At 50.7% G+C, this 20,436-nt stretch overlaps 1 protein-coding gene across 2 annotated transcripts in view; it reads right to left on the reverse strand.

Annotated features, from left to right (window-relative positions):
• Positions 1 to 20,190, reverse strand: part of ESYT3 (extended synaptotagmin 3) — a 44,991-nt gene extending 24,801 nt beyond the window's left edge. For both annotated transcript variants that reach the window (XM_032144380.2, XM_058433611.1), the window contains exons 1-2: positions 19,681 to 20,190; positions 2,523 to 2,564 (exon numbers count right to left, since the gene is read on the reverse strand). In XM_032144380.2, coding sequence (XP_032000271.1) covers positions 2,523 to 2,564; positions 19,681 to 20,007 — 369 coding nt within the window. In that variant the 5' untranslated portion in view covers positions 20,008 to 20,190. The remainder of the gene's footprint in view (positions 1 to 2,522; positions 2,565 to 19,680) is intronic.
• Between the last annotated feature and the right edge of the window lie 246 nt (positions 20,191 to 20,436).

The raw sequence follows: 20,436 nt of genomic DNA on the forward strand, positions 1-20,436 counted from the left end.
TTTTTTTTTTCTTTTTTTTTTTCTTTTTTTTTTTCTTTTTAAACGGAGTTTTGCTCTTGTTGCCCAGGCTGGAGTGCAATGGCATGACCTTGGCTCACTACAACCTCCACCTCCTAGTTCAAGTGATTCTCCTGCCTGGTTCAAGTGAATCTCCCAAGTAGCTGAGATTACAGGTACCTGCCACCACACCCAGTGAATTTTTTAAATTTATTTTTATTTTTATTTTTAGTAGAGACAGGGTTTCACTATGTTGCCCAGACTGGTCTCAAACTCCTGGCCTCAAGTTATCTGTCCACCTCGGCCTCTCGAAGTGCTGGGATTACAGGCGTGAGCCACCACACCTGGCCTTCTTTTTTAAGACAAGGTCTCACTCTGTCACCCAGGCTGGAGTGCAGTGGCATGATTACAGCTCACTGCAGCCTCGACCTCCCAGGCTTAGGTGACTTCCCACCACAGCCTCCTGGGTGGCTGGGACTACACGCGTGCACCACCACACCTGGCTTTTTAATGTTTTTATAGAGATAGGGTCCCCCTATGTTACCCGAGCTGATGGATGTTGATCCAAGATTGCTATTTTCACATTACCAGAGGTGTCATTGCTGAGTGCATCAAAAAGCATTCCCTAGCCGGGCATGGTAGCACACACCGGGGTCACAACTCCTTGGGAGGCTGAGGCAGGAAGATCGCTTCAGCCCAGGAGTTTAAGGCCAGCTTGGGCAACATGGCAAGACTCCATCTCAAAAACAACAGTAACAACAAAAGAACAGAGAACATTCTCAGCCTCTGGGTAAATTTGGAAGAAGCAGGTTGCTGCTTTAAGAGGAGTGACTGGGTTTCTGGGTATTCATGCAGGACCCAGTGCCTCTGGGGCAAACCTTGTAGAGTTCCTCCTGCACTGTGTTAGCTGGTTCATGGATCTCTGCCTGCGTTACGTCTTTCTTTCAGTAATACACAGAGGCCCACACAAGGCGTTGGAGATACAAGACTGTATCTTTCCTGTGGGCTTTGGCTTCAGTTTAAATATGCATGTGCTTCCTCCATGTGCCCCTTCCAAAGCCATCATTGGAGGACCCTAAAGGCTGTGAGATTTTCGGGCTCATTGTTCCCATCTCTCTCAAAGGCCTCTCCAAACCCCAGGTTCTACTTTCTCGGGTCTGGTCTCATCTTCCTGTCTCGCTGGTTTGTCACTGGCCAAGTGCCTCCTGAGTTTAAAGCTCGTTAGGACACACTCAGTGCCCTAGTATGTGGTTTACCTACACAACTGTCTGTGTCTCCTCATCCAAGACGAAGGTGGAAGCCTCATATCCCAACAGTCTTACATCTCCAACGCCTTGTGTGGGCCTCTGTGTATTACTGAAAGAAAGACGTAACGCAGGCAGAGATCCATGAACCAGCTAACACAGTGCAGGAGGAACTCTACAAGGTTTGCCCCAGAAGTACTGGGTCCTGCATGAGTCCCCAGAAACCCAGTCACTCCTCTTAAAGCAGCAACCTGCTTCTTCCAAATTTACCCAGAGGCTGAGAATGTTCTCTGTTCTTTTGTTGTTACTGTTGTTTTTGAGATGGAGTCTTGCCACGTTGCCCAAGCTGGCCTTGAACTCCTGGGCTGAAGCGATCCTCCTGCCTCAGCCTCCCAAGCAGATGTGACCCCGGTGTGTGCTACCATGCCCGGCTAGGGAATGCTTTTTGATGCACTCAGCAATGACACCTCTGGTAATGTGAAAATAGCAATCTTGGATCAACATCCATCAGGAAGTCCTCTCTTATACCTAACCTAAGCCATTCCTGCTGTGGGCTAAGCCTCCTCCCAGAGGCAAGGTTTGTATTAGAAACATTCCTCAGTCAGGAGATTTGAGCTGGGGACTGCCATGGAGCCCTCACAGTTAGGGACAGGTCTGGGCAGATCAGGGAGGGGCAGGCCTCCGGTTCGTCCTCTCTGAAGTCAGGATTCCTGCTGGGGAGGGCTCGGCCAGGGGTCATCATCCAGCAGGAGCCTCCTTGGGACATGTGGCAGCAGAGCCCAAGGGGCGTTCCCAGGGGTGACCTAACAGCAATTACATTAGTGATGTCAGTGAATCGAGCCAGGGCAAGGACTCTAATTATTCCCACTTCACGGATAAGGAAGCCAGCTCAGAGGGGTTAGGCAGTCTGCCCAAGACTGCGCAGCAATGGTGTTGGATCTAGGCAGGAAACCAGGCAGTGTCCAGAAGCTGTTGTCTAGTTAATGTCTTCCTCTCCCTAGGAAAGTACAGCTCCTGGCCTGGTGAGCCAGTGGGGCTTGTACCTTTCTCTATACTTCTCTGTATTTTCTAATTTTTCTGCTGTGACCACGTATTCATTTCAATTTGTTGTTGTCAACAAAAGCAAGACTTTCTGGTGAAAGAAGAGGGAAAGGGAGCATCCCTGCCCGCGTCAGGCAAGGAAACTGCCGTGAGGCCCCCATCAGGCTGTGGGGGTAACAGCCGCGGGGAGGACGAGGCTGGCATGTGTCGGGCCCTGCTAGGTCCTGCCAGCGGCCTTACCTTGTTGGCCCACTCGACCCGCTCCACGTCCGGGAAGTGGATCTAGGAAAGAAGCCCCGAGGGGAAGTTAGACTTGAAGCCACACACTCTCTGGGAACCAAGCAAGCCAGGCTGGCGGGCTCCCCATTCCACCCACGCGCTGCACCTCAACCCTTCCTCCCTGCCGCCTCCATGTGGGTCACAAGTGCACTCTCCGCACCCACTCGGCCTCCAGCCCCAGCAACTCGGAACCGGTCCTGCCCTCAAATAGCACACCAGCCGGTGGAGCAGGCAGCAAATAAACAGACAACGAGCTGGCACTGATTCCGCAGTGCAGCCCAGCTCCAAGGCTCGTGTGGGCGTTTCTGGGCACGTGGTGGCGGGCAGGACAGGACTCCAAGCGGTTTCACCCCTCCCCTCCACCCCAGCCCCACGCGGAGGCTGAAGTGGGAGAGGGCATGGAAGGCGAGGAGGAAAGGGGGGGCTGGACACTGCTTGTTTGCACACGCAAGTAAATCCCCACTCCTGGGGAAGCACAGGACCCCCGACCTGGAAGCCCCCAGGATAACACAGGTTGCTCCTTGCAAATTCCATCCCCCTTATTCATTTCAATGACACAAACAATATGCAGTCTCCATAGAAAAATTAGAAAATGCAAACATCAGCTAAACAAAAAGAAAAATATTAGGCAGTTCTACCACCCAGTGATAAGTACTTAACAGTTTGATGTTTTCATAGACAACTAAGGAGTGGGGTGCTGTGGGGCGCCCCTCCCACCTCTGCCCACCTTGGCTCCCAGAAGCCCCTCCCAAGCCTCCTCCCTTCCCCTTAGGCCCTTCCTATGGTCACATAGCTTCCAACTATGGGGTCACAACCCCTAGCCACTCCAGCTCCACTTGCTGGGTGAACCCCAGTGTGGGAAGGCGGAACAGTGGAAGGTGGGTGGAGTAGTGGAGGGACAGTCCTGTTGGCTGACCTGTGCATGACATGATTCTGAGAGGGCTTAATCTCCCTCCAGGAGTAGGTGTGGACATGTACAGGGTACCTGCATAAAACACTGTTCACCAAAACGGCAGCCACGGCCATCACTGTGGCCATGCCCCAAGTCCCCTGAGCATGAGGCTGGCTTGGGTCAGATTCAGAGTGGGCCTGGGACCACCCACGGTGGGGAAAGGGCCTGCCCCCTCTATCTGGGGGATCAGAAAGGCCACTGTCCTGGGACTAAGCAGATGTGTCCCTGCCAGTTCGCACACCTACCGAGTGCCAGGTCCGGAGCCAGCTTTGGGGTTGCCGTAAAGACTCAAACACATGCCCTGGCCTGCAGCACTCGTTCAGGATGACAGCCATTCCCAAAGCGGGGGACAGAGAAATTCAATTCTCCTGGAACAGTTTTTAACAGCCTTGATTGGTCAGAGGAGTTCAGTGCTTCTGAGACTCTTGGGACACCATTCTCTCTTGGGATACTATTCTCCCAGCCTCAGTTTCCCTTGCTCTGGGCAGTGGCCTCTACTAACTCAGAAAAGTTTATATTCCCAGGTACAGAAGAGAAAATACAGCCTGTTTCCCAGAGGTGCAGCTGGCCCAGCCCACAGAAACAGAAGAGATCGATGCGGGAAGGAATTGTGGGGAGAGTGGGCAGGAGCTCAGTTCAGTGGGGGTGATGCCACCTGCTCAGCACACATTCCCTGCAGCTACCCTGGGTCTGGTCTCAGCTGGGAACCAGGCAAATGGAAGGCAAGACCTTTCCATTTCTTCCTATTACACTGCCCAGTACTAAAGTAGAAATTACTGCACATGGGCCTAGAGAGGAGACCCAGGTCATGTCATGGCCTCATCGCCCACTCCCACTGGTCCCTTTCAATCCAACCACCTTTACCTTTTCTGTTCCTACCAAAGGCCTGCATGTGTCATTTTGTGTGTCTGAAACAGTCCTCCCTACTCCCCTTTGATTGATCCGTTCGTCACTATCTTAGACTTCACTTGCAGGAAGCCTCTCTGGGTGTCCCAAGTTGGGGATAAGTGAGACACCTGCTGGTTCTCCATTGCAGCATTTGATACACTTTACTAGAGCTGCCTGGTCTTGCTGCCTACCTCCCTACACATTGGAAGCTCTAGGAGGGCTGACTGGGCCTCACCCCTACTAAAGCCTGTTTCTAACATATGAAGGTCTTAATAAATATTTGTGGAATGAATGAATGAAGCATGGTCCTTGCCCTCAAGGAACTCACAGGCAGGCAACTAACAGATCACTCTGATACAGAATCAATACTAAGGTGGGAAGAGGGAGCATTCTCGGAGGAACTTGCTGACCTCACCAGTAGCTGTCCTCCTTCCAGCGCAAGCATCACACTTCCCATCCCACACCCTTGGCCCGGGTGGTTTTGTGACTTCAGGAGCTGAGTAGTTCTGATCTCTGGACCCCAAAAGGTGATCCTGCTTGGTGGGTCCAACCCTGGCCACTCTAGGGAGTTAGTCAAATGAAGATTCCTGAGCTGCCTCATGCCACTGAATCAGAGTATATCAAGGGTGGGGCTCACCAACTTATTTTTCACAAGCTCCTGGTATGATGCTGGAATTCAGTCAGGGTTGGGATCAATGACCAGCCCACCCCTTGCCTCAGGGTGACCCACATGCATCCTGAAAATGTAGGAAGCAAGGCCGGGAACTGTGTCTCATGCCTATAATCCCAGCGCTTTGGGAGGCCAAGGCAGGTGGATCACTTGAGCCCAAGAGTTTGAGACCAGCCTGGTCAACATGGCAAAACTCCATCTCTACTAAAACATATAAAAATTAGGTGGGCATGGTGGCACACACCTGTAATCCCAGCTACTCAGGAGGCTGAGGCAGAAGAACTGCTTGAACCCTGGAGGCACAGGTTGCAGTGAGTCAAGATCACACCACTGCACTCCAGCCTGGGCCACAGAGTGAGACTCTATCTCAAAAAAAAAAAAAAAAAAGGGAAGAAAAAAAGAAAGTGTAGGCAGCAACAGAACGACCAAGGCCCACACTGATTAAGCTGTCATAGTTTCTCTCGATTACCCACACCTGTATTTGAGGCTCCTCACCAAGAGGCTCCATCATGGATGAGTCTGAACCCCCTGAAGAGAGCAACAATTCAGTCCAAGAAAATAAGAGACCGCAAGTCTCCTACCCTGCCTAGGGACCTGAAGCCCCTCCCTTAGCCTGAATCTCAGCACCTGCCTTCACTCCCAGTGAGCCGAGGTGCAAGAGCCAGACCATATTCCTTGTTGCTGCCCCTGAGTAAGTTTGGAGCAGGGGATGAAATCATAGAGACTGATTCTTAGGGAGCTATGACTCATCCTCAGTGCTTTCCCATTTTGACATCCACAGATTAATCTATTTTTCCATTATAATTGGTCTTTTTTTGGAACTTGAAGAAATCTTTTCCCATCCCACATTCTCAAAGTTACTCTGGATTTTTATCTGTTGGCTTTCATGTTTAGGTCTTTAATCTCTCTGGATTTTTTTTACATAAGGTGAGACAAAGATACAATTTTTTTCTCCCTCCATACTTTCACTAAGGCAATTTTCAACCAACACATAAAAAAAATTCCGTCTTTTTCCTTGACTTGTGAATCTACTTCACTCAAAAACTAGCTCCTCATATGCACTTTGGTCTGTTTCTGGACTTGCCATTCAACTCCATCAGTCTGCCTGTTCCAGTATCATGTGGTTTTAATCACTGTGTTTTCGCCAAATGAACCGGGGTAGGGTGAATCCCCTCCCCTGCATTTTTTTTTTTTTTTTTTTTAGATGGAGTTTCATTTTTGTCACCCAGGCTGGAGTGCAATAGTGCAATCTCGGCTCACTGCAACCTCCACCTCCTGGGTTCAAGCGATTCTCCAGCCTCAGCCTCCAGAGTAGCTAGGATTACAGGCACCTGCCACCATGTCTGGCTAATTTTTTGTATTTTTAGCAGAGACAGGGTTTCGCCATGTTGGCCAGGCTGGTCTTGAACTCCTGATCCACCAGCCTCGGCCTCCCAACGTGCTGGGGATTACAGGCATGAGCCACCGCACCCGGCCGGCGATTCCCCATTTTGCTTTTCTTTTTCACACTGATTTAGATAATAGTAGATATTTATTGTTCTGTATGAATTTTAGAATCAGCTTGTCAATCTACAAAAAAAAAAATCCTCCTGAGATTTCAATTGTTATATTTTTAAAATTATAAGTTAACTTGTGGGCTGACACGGTTAAATATTGCATCATGAACACCCTTTATTTATTCACATTTTCTATTCACATGTAAGATCAAACTTTCCAACTCTTCTTCTATAAAAGTCCTATATATTTTTTGTTAGATTACTGTGTGGTATTTCATTTTCTGGGCAACTATGCTGAAATTTGTTAACAGTTCTAATTGTTCATTGATTCTCCCAGAACTCTTTTTCTTTGATTTAAATCTGCTGCTCTTTTATGTTTTTAGAGTTGAACTTCATGAGTTTGGGCAATATCATTTATTTTCCATTTTTGTTTTGTAATAAATGAATTCAAAGGTATAAATTCCTCTAGTTTTTGACAAAATAAATTGCTATTCTGCTGTCATTTTTCTATTCCCATTATGACTTCCTGTTAATGAGTTTTCAAAATAGTAATGTTTTAAAATATCTAGACATGTGAGATTTCAATAGACATATATTTTTGTTATTTTCTAATAATAATTTTATTTCTTTGTGGCCTGAGCAGTCTGTAGGATTGTCAATTCACTGGAATATGTTGATAATTCCTTGTGGCCTAGTACATGATTAATTTCCATGACTATTCCATGTGTGATCAGGTTATTAATCACGTCCTTCTAATATGCTTTATCCTTGCTTAGTCTTTGCCTGCTTCATTTATCATTTTCAGGAAGGGATGTATTAAAAGTTTCCAAGCCCAACTGTTGATTTATCTACTTCCTCATGTCGGTTGTTGATTTATATTTCCAGTTTATATTATGTAATACATATATGTCTGTGATTATCATAATTATTGAGAGAAGGTCTCACTGTGTCACTCAGGCTGAAGTGCAGTGGTGTGATTTTGGCCTACTGCAGCCTTGACCTCCCAGGCTCAAGCAATCCTCCTACCTCAGCCTCCCAAGTAGCTAGGACTACAGGTATGCACCACCACGCCTAATGTTTGTTTTGGTTTTTTTTTTTTTTTTTGGTAGAGACGGGGTTAGGTCATGTTACACAGGCTAGTCTCAAACTCCTGGGCTCAAGCCATCCGACCGCCTCGGCCTCCCTAGTAGCTGAGACTACAGGTACATGCCACCATGTCTGGCTAATTTTCTAATTTCTTGTAGAGATGGGGCTTTGCCATGTTGCCCATGCTGGTTGTGAACTCCTGGGCTCAAACCATCCACCTGCCTCAGCCACCCAAACTGTTAGGATTACAGGTGTGAGCCACCATGCCCAGGTATGTCATTATTACGCTTTACAAGCATATAACAACCTTCTTTGTCTTTGAGTTCTATTCTATTTTGTCTAATATGACAATTGTTACCTCAGCTTTCTTTTGTTTCGGACTTGGCCAGTTGCGTATTTTCCATCCTATTTTCAACCTTTTTGAGTTCATGTCATGTCATGTAATACTCACCTAATCCCTTGTTTGCGCCATTTTACAGATAAGGAAACTGAAGTTCAGAGAGGTTACATGACTTATAATCTCCAGTAGTGGAGTGCTAGAACGGAGACCCAAGCCTGGGTCTGTCTGACCACAGGGTCTGTGCTTTTCCACTCCATCCACTACTCCTCCTAAGAGGACCATCACGTAAGGGTTTACAGAAACCTCTTTTATAAAGTCTGGGATTTAGCAGGCAACTGCCCTCATGGGGCTTTAGCCCTGATTGGTACAGGCCACGCCTTATGACTTACAAAGGGCATTCCATAAACACTTTCATTTGATGCTCCCAACACTCTATAAATCATTATTCCCATTTTACAAATGAGGAGACTCAGAGACTAGTTAGTACTTAACAAGATTACCCATGTGATCAGAACCCAGATCTCACCTGCGTATGATTTGAGCCCAAGCCTCAAATCTTCTCATCCATTTCCTCTCCTCCCCATCCTCCACCTGAAATGTCAGCATTTGAAGTCCATTCCTTAGTGTTTTTCTAACCTATTCCCTGTGTATTTAAAATTCCACCTCTGTAAGCCTCAGCTTTCTCATCTGCGAGATGGGTACAATACTGCCAACTTCACAGTTCCTGAAAAGACTAAATGCATGGATGATGCTCGGTATACTTCCTGGATCAGAATAAGCATTCTGGAAGTGGTAACTCTTGCTGGAAGTTGTACAGACCTGGGAGGTGCAGACACTCTGACCCCTCTGACCTCAAGTACATGCCATAACAGGGTCACTTGAGCTATGTGTCCAGTTCTGCCTCACCCAGAGCGCAGCAAATTCTCTGCTGAGTTTCCTAGTGCCTCTGGCCACCACTGCAAGGGAGGAACAGAGAATGAGGAGGATTTCCAACACAGTGTAAGCGGTTGAGATGGAAGGAGGAACACGGTTGGTGTTTCCCTGGCCTCGCTGACTGGCCCACGGATCTGTGGCTCAGATAAAGACAGCCACAGAGAGCTGGGCCCAATGCCTCTCAGGCGCCCATGTGAAACTCTGCCCAATGGGGGCGCTGCATAGTGAAGCTCGGCAAACGCACCCAATCTGAGCCTCTGCCTTGTGTCTTTCCTCACTGGTAAAACAAAGAGAGGGCTGAAAAATAAGATGAGTGGCTCACACCGAACTGAGCCCTAAAATCACTGAGCTTTTGTTGCAGTTCCCCACAAGGCTGGGAGTCTCTGAGACCAGCTAGTGGGGAGTCACCCACACCACCTGGCAGTGCAAAGAGCTCTGCAGCGATTCTCAGACTTCTGTGTTCAACAGTCCCACCTGGAGAGCTCGCTACAGTACAGCTGCTCGGTCAGATGATTTTGATTCCAGAGGACTGGGGCAGGGGCCTGGAAACCCGTGTCTTTAATAAGCTCCTGGTGGTTCTGATCTTAGCAGAGGGTGTGGAAGAATGAGTGGACAGGGCTCCCCAGGCTGGAGGGCTTGCTCAGGCTCTGGAAGAAGGTGGCTCCTCTGCCTCCAGGGGTTCCTGACTAAGTTTGAAAGTCACAGCCTGGGTTTCCAGCTGTCACTCCTAGGAGAACACTGCTGTGTCACCAAGTTCTTATAGCAGCCTACAGACCTCAACACCTTCATAAAGGGAATTCTTCCACAAAGAGCAAGGGGAGGCCAGAGCCAAAAGGCAAAAAACAGAATATTATGATTTCCCTGGCTCCGGGCCTGCTCTGCCCTCTAAAAGGTGAGCCACCCCCCCCCCCCCCCCCCCCCCCCCGCCCCCCACCTCATACCTGCTTTCTGTAGCCAGGCAGGAGGAAGAGAAGGACGCATGCCCGGGGACTTAGAACACAGGGTTTTGGTCTTAACTCCCTTCAGCCTCAGGTTTCTTGCTGATTAATAAGTGGGGCTGTTAATTCCTGTTCTTCCCAGATCCACGGAAACAGTGGACTTCTAAATGGTTTGGTGTTAGATACAAATCCAGCTCTCTAGCAAGCTGCATCCCCATAAAACATGTATGCTATCCTCACTGATGTATTATAGGTGAGAACATTTCCCCAAAGCAGGCCTGGAAAATTCCAAAGATGCCCAGACACATGGTCAAGTCACAGGCTCTCCGATGTCTGCTGTCCTCCCTGTACTACCCATCAGAGAAGTTTAAATAGTTCACAACCCTCCACCCTCCCCATCTGAGGCCTCCCTAAACTAACATACCTCTTGATGCTGTTAGTGTACTTGAGCCGACGTGTTCCAGGCAAAGTCAGCTAATATTTTAATGACAGTGTTTTTAGGCATTGTCAAGGGAGCAGTGGTGATGAGAATTTAGAGAGAAGAGGTTAAGCAAATTCAGGTCTAAGTAGAATTCCATGCTAGACAGGCCACCAAAGAGGCCCACATCAATACTCCATCTTCGGGTGGTGATGTCTGTGCACTGTTTCTTAAACCCTTTAGGAAAAATGATTCCACAGCAGTGAGGAAATGGAGCCAGAATGATAGCTGCCTCCCATCAGAGCCAAGGTTTTGGTAGGGTCCACACAGATGAGTCTGGGGTTGGGGTGGGAGGCTTTGACAAGAGCTTGGGCCACCAGACCCTCTTGGGAGGCGGAGGGACTAAGGAGCCTCACTTAAAGGGCCTCCCTGTCATTCGGTGAATTCTGCCAGCTCCCTCGCACGGGGTGGCAGCTCTCCCACGGAGCAGCCATGTAGTCACACAGACACAGAGAGATGCACAAACACAGATATACAGACACACACACAACTACACAGACACATCCGCAGACTCACACACATGTGCAAAGACACACAGTTTCCTAAAAATAGCCTCATGGCTCTTCCCTACTCCAAAGGATATTCTTACAGACAATACACCCCTGCTAACTAACTGCTGAGAGGAGACCCACTCATTCTGAGTGTCCTACAGAGATGTCCTACAAAAACAGGCCATTGGACTTCAGGCTGGCTCCTGTCTTCCCAAGATCGGCTGCTGCTCTGTGGCTGCCTGTTCAGTGGTTCCTGCTTTACAAGCCAAGTGGTCCTTTGATTTCACTTTTCTCCTGATGCACAGCCTTTGTCCTTTTTTCCCTCTGTTCTTGGAAGGAAAACATTTAACCATTAAAACTACTTTTAAATCTTCCAACCCTTCTGCTTTAAATTACCCAGCTCAAGTACTTTGAGAGAAACAATTGCTTTGCCAACTTGAAAATCTGTCTGGCACTGTTCTGTAATCCACAGCTCCTTAACACACGCAGCCAGCAAACTGGCCTAAATCAGCTGAACCCAGTAGAACTGAGCAGATGAAATTCCACTAGTCACAGTGATGAGAACACTGACACTGAACACTGTCACTCTTTGCTAAGGAATAAGGGCTCAAAGCAGAGGGGGGTGGCACTGAGCTGTCCACAGAGTAGTTTTTTAAAGGGGACCTAAGCGATGATAGTAAGTTCAGAGAGTTCAATGATCCAGTTAGGGCTGGTAATTCCTAGAAGTTAAAAAAACTTATCCTCTTGCTTATCAAACTAGCAAAGGCCCCAAAAGATAATATTCAATGCTGATAAGACCACAGTGAATGGACAAAAGTGTCCTTAAGAATCTTCATAAACTTCTAGGAATCCATACTAATTGAGAAATGCGGACTAAGATTTACACAGCAGGCATTCACCGTAGCATTCATTCAGCAGATTTCTATTGAGTCCTTACTATGAACTGGGCACTGGGCTAGCAGCTGAAGCTACAGATAAGTACAAGACATATACCTTATCTTAAAAGAACTTTCAGCCTGGAGGAAAAGTTAGCCATAAAAATAGGTGGGTTTGGCCGGGCACGGTGGTTCACGCTTGTAATCCCAGCACTTTGGGAGGCCGAGGCGGGCGGATCACGAGGTCAGGAGATCGAGACCACGGTGAAACCCCGTCTCTACTACAAATACAAAAAATTAGCTGGGCGTGGTGGCGGGCGCCTGTAGTCCCAGCTACTCGGAGAGGCTGAGGCAGGAGAATGGCGTGAACCCAGGAGGCGGAGCTTGCAGTGAGCCGAGATTGCGCCACTGCACTCCAGCCTGGGCGACAGAGCGAGACTCCGTCTCAAAAAAAAAAAAAAAAAAATAGGTAGGTTACAAATCAGTCTGGGAGGCAGAGTGACAGACACATGCTCAGAGCTCTGTAGGAGCCCATGGAGAAGAGTCCTGGGGGTGGGGCCTGAGCTTGGACTTGAAGGATGAGTCACAGAATCTAGATGCAGAGATCAGAGGGAGAAACTGCGGACAGAGGAACCACCACCCACCTCCGCTAGCCATGTGACCAGGAAAGCCTCGAAGTAACCGATATAATCAAGATTAGAGGAACAATTACACAACTTGTGGTATATTCATATGAAGGATATGATCGTCCTTAGAAGTTTGTTTGGAGAATGTAATATAATGTTAAGAACATAAAAAATAAAAGAAAAAAGTACAAGTTTTTAAGAAACTGTTTTCATGTATTTTCTATATAAAGGAAGCACACCCAAACATATTGTATCTCTGGGTGGAGGGATTGTAAAATGCTTATCCTAATTTTAACTTTTATGCCATTTCCAAATATTCTCCAGTGAGAATGTTTACTTTCATGACCAGAAAAAAAACACATTTTTAGACAGTTTATAACCAGTTATGTTAAAAAGTAAATACAACATGGGCAAAGGAATAGAGTGGGTGATTCTGGGGTCTTGAAACATCCTATAGCCTAGACAATTTCCTTGGCTTTTTATTCTGAGATTTCCAGGGCTCATGACTCATGACACACTGGCACGGGGCTTCTCGGCCTGCCCTCCCACAGAGATAGGGCTTATGGGACCTGGGTTCTGCATCCCTCTGTGACCTGAGGAAATCAAGTCTCATATCCTTAGCTTGAAATACACAGCACCTTAAAAAAAAAAAAGGTGCTTTGCCTCTTTAATAATTCTCAATGGGGCAGAAAAACATCTTAAATCCGTCTTCAATATTTGCAGTTGAGGAGGAGGAGGAGGAAAAGGAAATCACTTGCCTCAAGCACACGTGAGCACTTTTGTGCCACAAGCTCCAGGTTCCCAGAGAATCAGAAATCCCTGAACTCTGCTGGGAGGAGTGGGAAGGGGAGGCGAAGGAGCAAGGCAGGCCAGGTCTCAGCCCCTGCTCCCTGAGGTAGCTGGCTTGTGGCCCCCCCAGGTCTCCAGGGGGCAGCTCACACCTCCCAGAGCCCCCTCCCCAAAGTCACCAGAGACATTCCCACAGAAGTGCTATCTCTGCCTGCCACCAAGATTCTGGGCCAGGACCCAGTGGGAGCCGGTGACCATCTCTCCCCACCTTCCTGCCCACTGGAGAGGGGGCTGCAACACAGGACAAAAGGGCCTGTCCCTACTCATGGCCCTGATCCTCATCCACCAGGTGACCTCTCAGTTACTCAGGGCCCCAGGCCCCTGGCTGAGAAAAGGTTGCCTGGACACTCCTGTCCCAGAAAGATTCAGCCCCTTGCAAATGAAGCAGTAAGCAGTCTCATGTGAGCTCAGGTATCACACATTGCTGTCCCAGAATCTGCTCACCCCGAGATGCAATAATGAGCTCAACTGACCTAACCTGTAATAGACTGTGGGCCAAGTCCCCAACTCCCTACCACAGCCAGCAATACCATAGTGCCTCTTCCTCCAAGAAGGCTTCCTGGGCCACTTCCAGCCGAGGATAGAGCCCCTCACCCATGCTTTCTCGGAGCCTCAGACTCAGAGCCACGTCAGAGAACTGATCATGCTCTATCAGAAGAGGCTGCCCTCACAGGTCTGAATCTCCATCTAGCTCATGGGTTCCTCAAGGGCAGGGGCCATGTGTACTCATGCTGCCCCGCCTGCAGCTCTGTGCCTGACACACTGCAAGTTCTCGATAAATGCTTGCTGAATGAGTACAGGAATGAACACATGGATGCCTAAGATCCCTCTGTTGGGCTTGGAGGAAAGAAGGCCCATACTCTGTCACTCGTATTGCCCAATCCTGGCCCAGGACATGATAAGTCCATGAACCATTATTAAGACATGGGGCAGAAACCCCAAAGGCATGACTAAAAATCTATCTGCCTCTTCTTCCCGAGGACAGGCCTGACTCCAAGCCATTTGAATAACTTCACAGGGCTGCAGGGACCTCAAGGGTAAGAAGTCTCCCTGATTCCAAGCAGCGCCCAACCAGTCCTGACGTTTAAAATCAGGTTCCGTGGCCTTGGCTCCAAGCATCGGGCTTTGTGATCTAATCTGAGAGTGCCCAGGTTAGCTCAGAGCTGTCACTGCATTTACTTCCTCTAATGAACTGAAGTATCTCAGGACAGACCCTGAGAGCCTGGGTCCTGGAACGACTGCTGATCCAGCCACAGAAAGAGTGTCAAGCTCTCAGCACTAGGTAAGCAAAGCACTCAGCCCTTGGCTGTCTGCCTGAGTGGCTGGCAGGGAGGCTTGGAGCGGGCAATCCCAGGGACACTGTTCTGTGCCTCAGAATGCCCATCGCTTTGTGTGAACAGCTCACCTTTTTCCCCTGGTGCCTGCTTCTGCCGGCAGCCCCAGAGCGCACCCAGTTAGATGGGGACAGGCATGAAAGGCGGCGAGTGGGGTGCTGTGGGGTATATGTCGCCAGAGAAAAGCTGACTCGGGACTGGTTAATGATTGCTGACCCTACAGCTATGAAGACTCTATAGAACATCTCCTAAAATGTCACGATTTTCAGAGAAATCAGAGGCCCAAAGAGGACAAGGGGCTTCTCAAGATCCCTCCGTGAATGACTCCAATGACTTCCACCACTTCACATCACGACCACCTCACCAGCAGACACACAAGAGTTAACCGCCCCTCACAAAGCAGCCAACTGGTGGAACTGATTGCTACCAGCGGAAAGGAGAGCCAGCCTGGCTAGAAACCACAGACAAAATGCAGCGTTTTCTCACAGCTCTTTCTCCTCTCTACACTGCCTCAGGCTATTTTCCTACTACCAGCTCTCATTCCCCCAACCTGGAGCGATGTGAGGATTTCGAACTTCCCTCCTCACAGGGGCCCAATCATAGCAGGGGCAAATCAATTATCTGATAAGCAACCCAATCATCCAGTTGAAGCACTGATCAATGGCTGAATGAGTAACTGGAAATTCACGGGTCAGTGAAGGGCTGATCCATGCACAAATCCGGGAGTGAAGGCTGCAGAGCTCCACGCAGGGGCCCCTACCAAGGGAGGTGGGCAGGGAAGCAAAGCAGCAAAGGTTACCCCAAGAAGAGTCTTAGGAGCCCGGAGCATGAAGGACAGGCCCTGAAGATCAGAAGGCAGCTCTAGCGCGGGCAGCACAGCTGGGACTCCAAGAACCCATAGGAGCAGGCTCCGGGAAGAGCTAGGGTGCAGGGGGTTCCACAAAAGTGCTCTGCGTGTCCCTTCTGCTCGCTCCACCCCTTGACAGTCATCCAGATGCCGGAAAGACGAGCTTGCCACTGGGACACCTGGCCATTCATTTCATATTAGGAAAAGGTAGTTAGGAAGCCCGGGAAACAGAGGAACATAAAGGGACAACCCCCACTGGGCATTCGCTTGTGTCTGGCTCTGTGCAAGCAGCTTTTCAAACAGTCGACTCACCACAGCCATGTGTGGCAACAAAGCTTTTGTGGCTTGCCGAGGCCTACAATTAAATGAGTAACATCAAGGGCTCCGTGCTTGTCACTGTGCTATACACAGTCCCTACCCGACAAGGACAGCTGACTGAGGAGGCTCTTCATTCCTTCAAAAGTGCACATGAACCCTGTGTGAGAGGAGCATGGGCATGTGAACATGCAGCCTCTTGAACCCTCTGTTCAAGGGTGAGCTGCGGGGGCCACCCTGCCTTCTTCCCCATATGGTCAGGCCACATTCACAAGACAAAGGGGATCCACAGGTTCTTCCTTCAAGGCCTCTTCTAGTAAGGAGAATTCTTCCTTCCAGCTGTATCTCCCACAGCTGGGGACCTGGAGGAGAAGCAGGATTGTCTGAAGTTTGACTAGAAATCAGACATCAGGGCCAAAATGACTCTGAAAGACCATCCAATACAACCTCCTTTTACAGGTGGGGAAACAGGTTCAGCCAGGGAAAGCAATTTCTATGATCACCTGGAGGCAGCATCTTGGAGCCAAATGTTGAGAAGGAGTCTAAGACCAGGCAGGAAAGCCGTGCATGACTGAGGACTGGCTGACGATGGCTGCCTTGGATGGCAGAGGGGAAGGATGGCATCCCCGCCTCAGCTCAGCCAGGCCTTGGTCTCCACCCCTTCACAGGGAGTTGGTGCAAATTAGAAAAAGGTGCCCCTTCTAAGCAGCATACAGCTTGACAAGCAGCAGGTGGCCAGATATCCAGCCCTCCCCCACTGGGGGCTAGAGTACAGGGCCAACTCACACAACATGCAACGCAGGCCTGAGTGTGGTGCCCTTGAGCTGTTCAACTTTTCTTCAGTCCCCCAACTACTGATTTGCCATCTGTTAACTTATATGTCTTGATACCAAAGGAGGTCATAAGCCATCATCCTCTCTTTCACGCAGAGAAATCAGTTCTCAAGAGGGAAGGCATGCTAAAAGGTCAGCATGTGATGATGAAGAGATCCATTCATCCGTGCCCAAAATCTTGTGCAAGGGGCCGTGCTGCCCCCGCCACGCCCAGAGCCCTGTCTCTCTTTGCCTTCACAGTTTGTGTTCCTAAAGAGGCAGAAAGAAGAATATTCAACCAGGTAGACTCCAGGTTTTCCATATCATCACTGGGCGTGGAAACCTTCACGAGGCGGGTGAAAAGCCCACACCTGCATCTATTTGTATGCACTTCACAGATGTTCATACAGGCAACCAACCTCCCCAGACTTGTTCCTCATCCTGGAATCCCAATCACAGTAATGGTCAACCAGCTCCCTAAACCAGAGAGCGCCCTGGAAGACCCCTGGATCCCCCTGCACCCCTACTCTAGAGGCCACCACGCATCTAAAGTCCCACTCCCACGCATCTCCCACTCTCCTCCCTCATTACTACCGTCTTGGCTGAAATCACCTTCCCAACTGGCCCGTCTCCTCCAGCCTTCCTCGTCCCACCGTGCTGCTTTCTGAAAGGCCTTTCAGAAGCATCCAAGGCTCCTTCCAGCCTTCAGAACAGGGCCAGCCTCCATCAAGTCCGCCTCAACCTGACCCTGTCACCCATCAACCCCTACCACACACTTCAGCCAGGCCCAGCACACGGCGCTCCCTCATGCAGTGGCCATGTCACACCTCCATGCTGTGCTCACCACCTCCCTCGGCCAGAATGCCCTGTGCTGTGTCGCACCAGTGGCTCAATCCAACAGGTTATCCGGGCCCTCGTCCTCCAACCTGGCCAGACAAGCCAGCTAGGCGAGTCTGCAGAATGCAGGCTGAGGCCAGCCTTTCCCAGGTCCTTGTCAAGGAGAAAGGGGGCTGTGATTCGGGGACAATATGATATGGAAACCTGGTAGGGTGTCCTTCATACCAGGCCTTCTACCTGACTAGACCCTGTTCCGACTCCTGGCTCCAATTCTCCTCGACGGCAATGACCTGTTATGCATCTGTCCCCCACCCGAGACTGCCCTCTTGGTAGGAGAGAGCATCACCTTCCTGAGTGTCCCTCTACCCAGCTGGGTCAAGCCTGGGATATGGGTTGTGGGGTGAAAACCCAGGAGGTGCCTTCTTGAGTTCAGGCTGAGCTCCCTGTTGGCTAGGCCCATGTTGCTCCTGGGGTCTGTATCCCCAACAGAGGCCAGAACTATCTCTGTGGTGTATGTGGGGGAGAGGCAGGGAGGATGTCCATGCCCCTACACGATCTGATTTTTGACCCAATTTCAGAAATACTGCCTTTACATATAGCTAAGTGTCTAGAGGCTTCCCTGATACAGAAGGGGAGAAAAGAAGGGGTGTTACTTGGTGAAGACTCACAGGCCCACCCTCATGGGCTAAGGCCACCAAGGGGGACAAAACAGAGATCTGACAGGTGGCCTGGACTCCCTCAACTGTGTGCAAGGGGTGTGGACAGGTCGAGCCTGCTTGCTGGGTCCACACCTTTCAGAATCACAAGCCCACAGAACCATCAGGATGACCAAAGTCTGTGGGAGTCAGGCCCGGTGCGCTACCCCTATGGCTACTACCATAGAAAAGTGTGCACCCTTATCAGGAAGAGTCTTTGGCTCCTCATCCCCCATATATGTAAGCTATTTACAAAGCTTTACCATCAAATCGTACATTAAATATTAAGTGTTATGAAGTGTATGCTCACTTTGAAGTGCTAATTCTCAGTTCCTCAGAATGTGATTCTATTTGCAGGTAGGGTTTTTAAAGTGGTAATTAAGTTAAAATGAGTTCATGAGGGTGAGCCTTAATCCAATACGACTGATGTCCTTCTAAGAAGAGATCAGGACACAGAAGACGGTGTGAAGACAGTAGGAAGACAGCCAGCTGCAAGCCAGCAGAGGCCGCAGGAGAAACCAACCCTGCCAACACCTTGATCTTGGACTTCGGGGCTCTAGAAAGGAAAGGAAAAAAGTGCTGCTTAAGCCACGCAGCCTTTCGTACTCAGTTATGGCAGACTGATACAATAAGACTTCATTTCTCTTATAAGATAAACTAAATGGGCCTTATTTTTTTTTTCACACCCCACTTTGGAGACCACTGTCAGGAGGAACCTATGGCCCTGCTGGACTTCATAGGCCACAGGCTAGAGACAATGAGGGGTCTGGCGGCGTCCCCTGTGGGCCTGAGAGTATCTGGAAGAAATCTGAGAACGCAGAGCCCTAGAACCGGAGAGACAGTAAGGTTTGCCGCAGAACAACCCTTGGACGGAACACCCCTCTTGCCGGTGTTTCCCAAGCTCACCTAATCATAAGAATTACCCAGGGTACCTCTGTGCCACCCTGGGAGTTATGCGATGGGGCCCAAAACTTGGGTTGTGTTAGGTAAGCCAGGACCAGAAGCGTCTGAGGAATCGTAGTGCCGCCCATGCCACCCCAGGAGATGGGTCTGTCGGGGCAGTGTGCGTGCGCCAGCATCCCTATCCGGCGGAGGGAGGGAGGGAAGGAGGCCCGGGGCCCGGCGCCGTCGGTCTCCCAGCCGTACCCGCCACTCCACCTCCAGCCCCGCGGAGCCCTCCCCCTCCCGCAGTCCAGGCCTCGGCCGAAAGCAACTGGGCCCGCCGTTTCTGTCACTGCGGTATTTGCCCATCTACGTTTTGGGTCCGGCGTTCGTTCTCTGAATCAACAGGCGGGTGGAAGAAATGCCTTCTGATTCCAACCCGAGTAAGTCTGCGAAGTCCCAGACGCCCTTGTTTTTCTCCTGGGTGTGGCCTGCCCGTGACTTCTCTCGGGCTCTGGAGCCTTAAATGAAACCCAGGTTCCCCGCTCCCACCGCAGTCGGACCAGAGATGGACCTGAGGGTGCTGCGCGCCGCGGGAGGGGACGGTCACCGCCCCCAGGGTCTGCGCGCCGGGAACGGCGGGGGACCGGGTGTGCGGGTCGCCGGACTCCCGCCCTCCCTCGGGTTTGCGCGCACCAGCTCCCCGCTGACCGCAAGTTCCTCCGAACCTCGAAAGGCATCTCCCCACCTCCGACCCCCGCCCGGCTCGGCTCACCCAGGCTGGCAGGTGCTGGCCCCGCAGCTCGCGGCTGATGAACTCGCGTTCATTGTCAAGGAATTCGAAGGCGGCGGCCAGGCGCCCGAGCTTCCCGCGGCGGTTCCTGCGCCACCACATCCACAGCAGGGCGCCGAGCAGCAACCAGGTTATGCTGAGCCCCAGGTATCCAGCTAGGTAGACAGGCCCCAGGTAGAACAGCACGCGCACCACGAAGGTACACAGCTCGGGCAGCAGCTGGCTGGACAGGCGCAGCTCGGGGCCCGGCGCGCGCTGGGCTCCCGGGGCGCTGGGGGCCCCGGGGGCGCAGGGCTCCTCTGCTCGCATCTCGTCGCCGCAGTCTTGCCCTTCCCGAGAGCTTCACCCGAGCTTAGCTCCGCATGCCCTCACGCCCATGCGCATCTGTCTCCCAAGCTCGAGGACCAGGACGCCGCGCCCCCTTGCCCTGCTGGGACTCTCGGCGCGCCGAGCTCAGGGTTCCCTGCGGCAGAGAGCGGCGCCTGGAAATGCACCGAGCCGCGCCGCGCCGCCCCGCCCCAGCTCTCCGCTCCAGTGAGTCGCAGCTCCGGAAGTCTCCGCCCTAGGGGGGCGGGCCGCCCGCCTGGCTCCTGCCCGCTCTAAAAGAGCAACCAGCCGGTGAGCTCGGCCTCCGACCCCAGCACGTGGCGCAGGCGTCAGCCGCAGGTGTGCACTCGCCAGTCCGGGTGGACCAAATGCTGCCCTAGGTGGTTAATGACTCACCAACACCTGTGTACA

Source organism: Hylobates moloch, unplaced genomic scaffold, assembly GCF_009828535.3.
Source record: "Hylobates moloch isolate HMO894 unplaced genomic scaffold, HMol_V3 SCAFFOLD_22, whole genome shotgun sequence".
NCBI lineage: Eukaryota > Metazoa > Chordata > Mammalia > Primates > Hylobatidae > Hylobates > Hylobates moloch.